At 39.6% G+C, this 9,210-nt stretch overlaps 1 protein-coding gene across 2 annotated transcripts in view; it reads left to right on the top strand.

Annotated features, from left to right (window-relative positions):
- The first annotated feature begins 731 nt into the window (after positions 1 to 731).
- Positions 732 to 9,210, top strand: part of LOC118117722 (E3 ubiquitin-protein ligase RNF31) — a 51,768-nt gene continuing 43,289 nt past the window's right edge. For both annotated transcript variants that reach the window (XM_035170223.2, XM_035170222.2), the window contains exons 1-2: positions 732 to 939; positions 1,724 to 1,922. In XM_035170223.2, the coding sequence (XP_035026114.1) occupies positions 1,725 to 1,922 (198 nt within the window). In that variant the 5' untranslated portion in view covers positions 732 to 939; position 1,724. The remainder of the gene's footprint in view (positions 940 to 1,723; positions 1,923 to 9,210) is intronic.

The following is a 9,210-nucleotide window of genomic DNA, read 5'->3' as shown; positions in this document are numbered from 1 at the left end:
AGTTCTCCTTTCACCAGCTTCCAGAAAACCTCAATCACAGGCATCAAGAAAAGATTCTTGATATCCAGGGAGGAGTCAAACCCACAGACGGCAGACAAGAACTCTACATCCTGTACATTAATTAATTTCGAAATTCTGACACAAACTTGATATGCATTGCATATTAGCCCATCAATCAATTTACATATTTCATTTTTTTTAATAATAATCAATTGAGACATTTTGAAGCTCTACCACTAATGCAGAATCCTTAGTTTTTTGCATGGAAATATGTGGGCTTTAGGGACTTGGGAGAAAGTAGTGGTAAAAAACTGGTTACATATATACATTTATTAGCATGATAATGGAGGTGGTGTCTAGTCTACTGAAAAGACGGTGGAGCAATACAAGAAATGACCTATAAAAAGGTGATTGATTTGGGTTATAATATCTACAAAACTGTCTATTAGAGTTAAAGCAATTGAAGCCTGGGTATTTTTTAATCGAAACCAAAAAATCTTAAATTTAAAACCATAGTGATAATCTAAGTAAACATATCAGGACATAATATGCAAAATATCTAAACCTTGATAAATAGTTAGTTTAATTTGGTGTACAATGTATATAATGTATGCCATTCCTATGGTATAAAAAGAATGAATGTTATTTAAATGGCCACATGTATGCGTAATGCAGGATACAAATGAGTCATAACACACGTCCATTCAAAAACCTACGGGTGACGTCACCGACGCTGCGTCCATGTTTGCTGGAGCCTGAGGAGACGGCGCGGTGTGTGTTTTCATCGGGATCGCACAGGATCGCACAGGATCTCACAGGGCACGGTACGAGGAGTGTCTCGTTTAGAGGCACCATCTCTGCTGTGACACGAAGAGACGATGTGAAGGAGCGCCGAGAGGAGCAGCCCCGGGATTACATCGCTGTTCTTGGAGAGCGGAGGTAAGAAGCACAGCCCCGGTCGCACCGCAGACCGCTGCACTGAGACCCAGGCACAGTAGCTGGGTGTAGCTGCATCATGACCGTTCCGATGTGCCACAGCTGACATCAAACTTCCACTTATACTGATTATTGCAGTTAATGCACGACACCCGCATCATGTACTGTTCATTACTGATGTTTACACTGATTCTGTAACAGAGCATCACATCACAGCTTCTGTCAGGGTTTAGGATGTGCACCTGGAAAGTCAGCTACATCTGCAGCTGTCACGCGGATGTAAGGAGATCTGACGTCTGAAGCTGCTATGAAATGTAAAGTTGCACAAGATACAAGTGACAAATCGATGCACATGAGTCCAGTGCTTCCAGCCCTGCTGCTGAGTGGCTCTGCAGGCCTGACATCAGCAGGGCAATGTGTGTTGAGTAGTGACTTTCCACTCTGGACATTTTGACTTTCAAAACAAAGGTGTAACATACAAGCAGTATTTTTAAAAAGCCCCTCCCCCCCCCCAAAAAAATATAACAAAAAACAACAACAACAACAACAACAACCACAAAAATATATATAAAGGAAGTATACTTTTTCAACCATGCTCAGAGTGGTCTGTCCACATACTTAATGTAGGATCATTGATGTGTTCTGGTTTCATTGAAATTCATGGCAATAACTGACGTGTGTGTGTGTGTGTGTGTGTGTGTGTGTGTGTGTGTGTGTGTGTGTGTGTGTGTGTGTGTGTGTGTGTGTGTGTGTGTGTGTGTGTGTGTGTGTGTGTGTGTGTGGGTAGAATGCCATCTCTCTCGGAGCAGCTGCAGGAGGTGCGGAGTCAAACTGAAGTGTGTCTGTACTCTAGCGGCAGGGTGGTGGAGGTGCGCGCTGGGGTCATGGCTATGGCAAATCTGCCTTTACCACCCTGCTCCAAATACCGCCACATCGCTGCAGAGTCCATGGTCATTGAAAACAGCTTTGGCAGCAACAGAAAGGAGGTGAGGGGGAACAAGTGCATATAAAGTATCCCCACCTGGAAGTACCCATATACCAACTATCCAGACAGGGACAAAGGCTAGCTCAGTCACAATTGTAAGTTACATCTGGATAACTCTAGCAAATAAATTAAAATAAAATGAGAGCAAATAAAATAATAATATCAAATTCCCACCCATTTACCTACCAACCATCCACACAGTGTGATAAGAACCCCCTAAATCACAATAACATTATGTGACAGAGTGGGTGAGCATCATGTCCTTAGTCCCTCTTTTCAGGAGCAATAGTGCATCTAATTTAACCATACTTGTTAATTGTTTGTTTCAACCATATTATCACCGTTAAAGGGATAGTTCACCTAAAAAGGAAAATTCACTCATTATGCAGCCAAAGTGACCCCTTCTTCAGACTTAATAAAACAACATTAAAAACATAACATGCCTCCATACTGCTCGTGTGGTGTCATCCAAGTGTCCGCAAGCCCCGACATTCATATTGGACTCGAACCACCATCATTTACACCGTGTTTTAAGCCTAAAAGTCCTCTACCGGAAGTAGCGACGCGAACGTGCACACCACGCGTTCCCTTGGGTGAGAGCTTGTATTCAGTGTGTGTGGTTTTCCGGCGTCTCTCCGAGGAGGATATCAGAGGACATTTAGGCTTAAAGGTCCAGTGTGTAAGATTTAGGTGAAAGGGATCTATTGGCAGAAATTGAATATAAAATAATCCTTGGGATATTTTCAGTAGTGTGTTTCATCTAAATTATAGAATTTGTTGTTTTCTTTACGCTTAAATGGGCCCTTTATATTTAAACACTTGATATTTACATCGGGAGCGGGTCCTCTCTACGGAGGTCGCCATGCTTTTACAGTAGCCCAGACTGGACTAACTAAAACACCTTTTGAGTTTTTATGACAACTGAAGGCTACCACAGGTTCTCATCCATGTTTGGAAGGGTGAGGTTTGGGGTATTCAGCTGCAACACACAACTTCACCACTAGGTTCTACACACTTAACCTTTAAAAAACTGTGTAAATTATGCCGTTTCGAGTCGAATGTGAATGTCGGGGCTTGTGGACACTTGGATGACACCACACGATATGTTTTTTTTCGGTTGTAATTTTTACGTCCGAAGAAGGGGCCCCATTCACTTCAATTGTATTGGATTTGGCTGCAACACTGTTTACCCCTGAGACTCCAGAAGTGTTTCAAGGACTCAAGCACTTCACCCACCCCTCTATTGGCATAGGGGTGAGTAGATAATGATTGCATTTTCATTTTGGGGTGAACTATGTGTAGTTGTAGCTGATAGACACAACATAGCATTTTGCATGTTAGGTTACAGTTTATATAATATCATTAAATTACAACCGACAAGTATAGCTATTGTGCATTAACGCAGTGGTGGAATGAATAGAACAACAACTCGCAATATCGGCAAATAATTTGGTACACAAGTTGCGATGTCACACACAAAAACATGGAAGAAGTTTTTTTCATGGTAAGAAACTTTTGATTAATTGTGCAAGATTACATATTGTATATACATTTTTTGCTAACATTTGATTTTGAATATGCTGTTTAGTTGTTATGGTTGGTTGTTCTTCATACAGAGTGACCTATATTAGTTAGAACACATATGTATTAGTAGGAACCCTGATAACAACTCAAGTAAAGCAACATCTTAGTTGAATTGGGAAAATTAATGATGCTGCAACAACTTTGAGACAAAATTACATTTGAATATAAAGCTTCAAACGTGGTTCACTGGTCTGCATACCCCCATGGAGAAATCTTCCTTCATGCTTGCAAGCACAGCTGAGAGTGTCAGTGCCCCAGTCCTGACTGCCTCTGTCCAGTCTTCAGCAGGTACATTTAGTTTAAAGTTTTAGTTATATGTATATATTTCAACAGCAAATTAAAGGTATTCTGATGATATACAATTTCCCTTTATTTTCAGCCCCTCAATACAACTGAAAGGTAATATTACTTATTTCAATCCCTAATATCTAAGACCGCTTTCATATTGGTTTTCCAATGTTAAGTAAAGTTATGGATGTTGTGGAGGTAAACTGGACATAATTATGGGATGCAAGGGAAGCATTTAACTGTTTGCTAACTTATTTTCCTTTTGTTTTAGGTCAAAGTGCCAGCTCAAACACCCCCACCACCTTACCAGATTATCTGAATTTCACCACATTTAACTTTTTTCTCATATATCTGATGCATGGCTACCTCGCAAAGGACAATGCAAACGCTTCTAAACGTCTAGGTGAGCTGGGTTAGACGGTTAAACAAGCCAGAGGCCAATAAAGGTTTTCTGGCTTGATGTTTTTGTTTCGAATCTTTGATGGACCAATTCCATCAAAGATTTGACCATGAAACGGTCCAAAAAGTGGGGTGCATTATTAGGTGGCTTTTAAAAGAGTCAACAAGGAGAGTTACATGAAATTTAATTTTTGTTGTGAAATTACTGAGCTAATCACACATTTTTTCATATGTGTTGTTACACATGTAGCAATGGACCAACATTGTGTAATAAACACACTGTTTCTGAGTTTTAAAGGCCGCTTTGGTCAAGCTCTCACATAATAGTGACAATAATATTTCCATGTAATAAAGAATAACTCAGTGATTTGTTTGTATAATGTAACACAGTATAGGTATTAGTTTGATTAAGACTAAATTGATTTACTGAATTGACGAAATTCTTATAACTATGTAATAGTGTAAAAACTGTAGTGTTTTTGTTATGTTAGAATGTGCCTTATAGATTAACATAGGGAGCGGGCCTCGCTCCACGGTCATCGCCATGCTCCAATGTTTCTACAGTTGAACAGACAATTCGCCAAGAGATGTCATTTCATGTTTGTATATGAATTCAACAGACAAAAGAACCGCACCCCTAAAAAATCATAGAAGAATAAGTTGTCATTAAAACTTTGTTAGAAGTTTGGTAATAGAAATTGTGCTAAATGGAGGATCATACTTATACATTAGCAAAAGAAAAAACAAGGGAGCGTATACCAACATCATCAAAGAAGCATAAACGCAATGAGGCGAAACAAAATTGGGACAGGTGAGGATAGAAATGAGGATAATCACTAGCATTGCCTCCAATTTGGAAATCTCTGCTGAGAGACAAAGAGTTTCAGACCAACGTTGAAGACACCAGTTTTCTGCTGGACAGGTAATTTACCATATCATGAATTCAATTTGTTGATTGGTAGATCAGTTTTACAACACCAGAAGTATAATCTTTCTAAGTTTAGCCAAGGTAATGCAACCAAGACAACTCCAGCAGCTGCTGATCATTATTACCGAAAGGTTTAACGTTAAACAAATACCTACCACTCTACGAGGATAGAAACATTTTTTATTGTTACAGATACCTGGCAAGTGTTATCCATATTGTTCTCTATTCATGACCAAGATCATAGGGCACACATGAATGGGACAGACTTTAAAATGAATGGCCCTTTTGGGATTAATAAAGTTTTCTGATTCTGAATCTGTCAATGCAAGCCAACTCCCCACCACCTTAGGATATAAAAGAACATAGTAGAGACAGCTGTCATGTAGAACTTACTTTCTTACTGTTCTTTTCCAGGTTTTTCGAGCTATGAAAAAGACCTTGATACATCAACTCCAATGAAGGCCTTTTTAAGGTCCAGCTTTGTCTAACAGTGGAGTTTCCAGTGAAACGGACAGGCAAGTCATTGCATAAACAAAGTGTATTGTTGGTTTTAAAAAATTTTATATCAACAGTTTCATTCTTTATCTTTTTGTATCTTGTCATTTCTCCATATAAGTGATGTGAATTATTAAACAGTCCCTGGTTATTTACAGAGATGAGAAAATAAGCAATGAATAAAAAAGTTGATCACCATCTCTCTGGTCTTGACCAGCAGGTGATTTCCTTTGGCCCACTCCACAAAATTTTCCACCAGCGCTCTGTATGTCTGTACACCCGACCACTGCTGAGTCATAAGAAAACTTCTGCAAAAGGCACAACCCAAAGTTGTACTGAAAGTCTGTGGTGTATAAGGTGAACAAGAAAGGAGGCAGTACAATCCCTTTTAGGGCTCCCCTTCTACTTACCACCATGTCAGACAGAACTGTGTTGGGGGCTAGGTGTGTCGAAGAAGACACAGGAGAAGGCTGTGCACTGAACCTGTTGAAGAAAGTCATCTTATTAGCTCTCTCCAGGCTGCCTGATATCTGCCTAATGTCTCACCTCATCCCTGGTTATCTCCTTCACTTCTGTCCACACATCCCTCACATTGTTCTGCTGTAGTTTGGCCTCCAGCTTCCTTCTGTAGAGGTCTTTACACTCACCTCAGTTTATCCTTTCGTTCGTGATCCACCCTACTTATCTTCAGTGTCCTACAACTTGAAGGCCTTCGGTCCTTATTCAGAATTGATTTCAGGTTATTGGGGAAGCAGCGTACAGTCCGGGTTGAAATGTTGTTTTGACAGAATTTGATGTACTCTGTTATGCAGTCTGTCATAATGTTGATGTCCTCTCCATGTGGCTCACAGAGCAAATCCCGTTCTGTAGACTCAAAGCCTTATTAGCCTCCTGAGTCCACCTTCTCACAGTTCTTGTGTGCACAGGCTGACTCAAGCAGGACAAGGTTGCGATTAGATTTGCTGAGTGAGGGGAAGGCAGTGACACTGAATGCTTCCTTGGCATTTGCATACAGTGGGTCCAATGTCTAATTTTCTCTAGTTGGAGAATCAAGATAATAGTTGATAAAAGTTACGTAATGATGTCATCAGTGTAACATGGTTAAAATCCCCAGTGATAACTATGACTGCATGAGGCTGTTTCGTCTGTTGGTGTGAATGATGTCAGAAGCTACCTCTGCATCAGCTTATGGAGGTTCAATGTCTATGCTATAGAGACATATCACATCAAGTATCATGTCCGGGAGTACAACATTTCTCACTCACATAAAGTGCATCCCCCCCCCCCTTTTCTCACTGCATAATGTGTCTGTCCACCCGAACAGTCCTGACATCGGGTGCAGACACGCTGTGGTCCGAGATATGCAAGTGTAGTCATGTCTCGGTAAAACACAAGATGCTGCACTCGTCGTATTCCCTCTGGGTCTTGATCAGTGCGGCAGGCTCGTCCATCTTATTTCCCATAGACCGTATGTTCCCCATGATAATCGCTGGTACAGTGGGTTAATGTCTCCTCTTCTTCGCCTTCAATTAAGCTCAATCTCTGCAACCCCTGTGTCTCCTCCTCAGCTCCTTTGGGATATCAGGCCTGGCAGCAGCATGTGTTCACACAGCGCAATCAGCGGTTCCTGTGTATAAATTATACTCCCATTGCCCCGTGCATGACTTTCCATTCCAAAGTAATGAAAGTAGCTGTCAAAATGAAAAAAAAGTGCTGAAACTGAAAGTAGCTATTACTGCTGTCACTGTGGAGAAAAGAGAAAAACTCAAAAAGGTGCCATCTTGAGACTGTAATGACTTCTTAGCATTACATGTGTTGTGTTTAACATACATGTTACTGGTTTCCCTAGATTTGAGGAGGGCTGAGGTGCATTTTTATTATGTGGAGAGTTCTCCCCAAAGAATATATTATTCTCTTAAATAAAAAAACTATGCAGTTTCTCATTAAGTTGGCCATTATATTGCCATATCTGTGCAAAAATCGAAAAGCCACAGTGTTCTAATGTTATGTTTGTTTCCACAGCTCACATGACATAAGCATAAGGACGACATGGAGGAGAATGATTTCAATGACCTCTTGAACAGCCTAGTATTTCTTAATGACATTTTTTACTATTTAGCTTTCTCTTTATTCTATAAAGGCATTGTTTTCTGAATATGTCTTTCATTACAGAATTGACTGGCTCTCATCAAAATGCCAAAGAGAGGGATGACAGTTCTAAGCTGGGCTATTGGTGAGTTTTTCTGCTGCTACTGTTATGTAGAGTCTTGTTTACTTACTTTATTTATTATTTATATTCTCCCCTAATATCTTTTTGTTCAGCCTCAATAGCATTAATGAAAACGCCATCTGTTGATCAACTTCATGATTGGAATCGAGAAGACTGCATGACAAGCCAATTCAAGTAAAGTGTTGCAACGGGAGAGAGAGAGCCACTAAAGGTTTTCTGGATTGTGGCTTATCCTTTTTTATGGCCCAAGACAACTTAAGTGTCTGCTGCACATCCCAGTAGTTGCTGTTGTTGTTGTATATTAAAGCATCTGCCTTACATCTAAAAGTGATTATTGCATGCACATTCACCGTTTAAAGTAGTTAAAATGTATATCAGATATTGAATGGTTGAAAACTGTGATTTCAGCTTCAGAAGATTATACTAAAAGAATGCCAGAATATACAGGGTGCATGCTCTGAAAAGTGAAAAAAACAACAACCCGTGCATACATCTAAGGGCTGCAAGCAAGACTTCTGAAACGCAAAATCACAAGTCGTCCAGATTTTGTTTGGTACCACCTATACCTGCACCATCCACATCAGAATTGGCATAGACACAAGGAGAGGTCTAGTAAATTAGTTTTTTGTTTATTGTTGCATATAAACAAGTGCAAGTCATACTTATACTAGCATTGGTTCGGCAAAACTGTAAAATATAATGTCAATGAGTAATACAACTGTTTTCAACAGGGCCACTATTCCATGCAGCTGGTGTTGTGGAATGCTCCAGATGGAAGGTTACAATGCATCCTTGGAAAGCACAGCTGAGTCATGGGGCCTCAGGCACAGACGCCTGTGTGAAAAAAATCTGTATATATGTATATGTAATGTATATAATGTGCATACAAAATAAATACAGCAAATCTGTTGAATTAATTGTTTATTATTGCACTTTTCATTCCAGTTTAAACACAACTGAACAAATATAAATAATATACAACATGAATATAAAATTACAAAAAACAATTGCAAATCTAATGTGTAAAAATAGTAATAGAAATACAATAACATTAAAAGAAATTAACAAAAAACTAATCCTAACCCTACTACTACTACTAATAATAATAAATATTCAGAGCAAAACAATAGGGTCCTTGCAGCTGTTACATACTATCCCTATATAGTATTCATATAGATATTCAGGTGTGTCACTGATGTCTTATGGTGCGTTTACACCGAACGTGACACAAATTTTTTGCTTGTCGAGATTACATACAAAGTCAATGCAAAGACGTGTTTGACGTGAAATTTGTGTCGCTCGCCCCAGGTGGAAATGGCACCTGACTTGTTGAAATATTTAAACATCAAATTTGCGTGACTCAAT

This window comes from Hippoglossus stenolepis, chromosome 11 (assembly GCF_022539355.2).
Source record: "Hippoglossus stenolepis isolate QCI-W04-F060 chromosome 11, HSTE1.2, whole genome shotgun sequence".
Classification (NCBI taxonomy): domain Eukaryota; kingdom Metazoa; phylum Chordata; class Actinopteri; order Pleuronectiformes; family Pleuronectidae; genus Hippoglossus; species Hippoglossus stenolepis.
The sequence above is the reverse complement of the archived record's forward strand: the minus strand, read 5'-3'. Positions and strand labels throughout refer to the sequence as shown.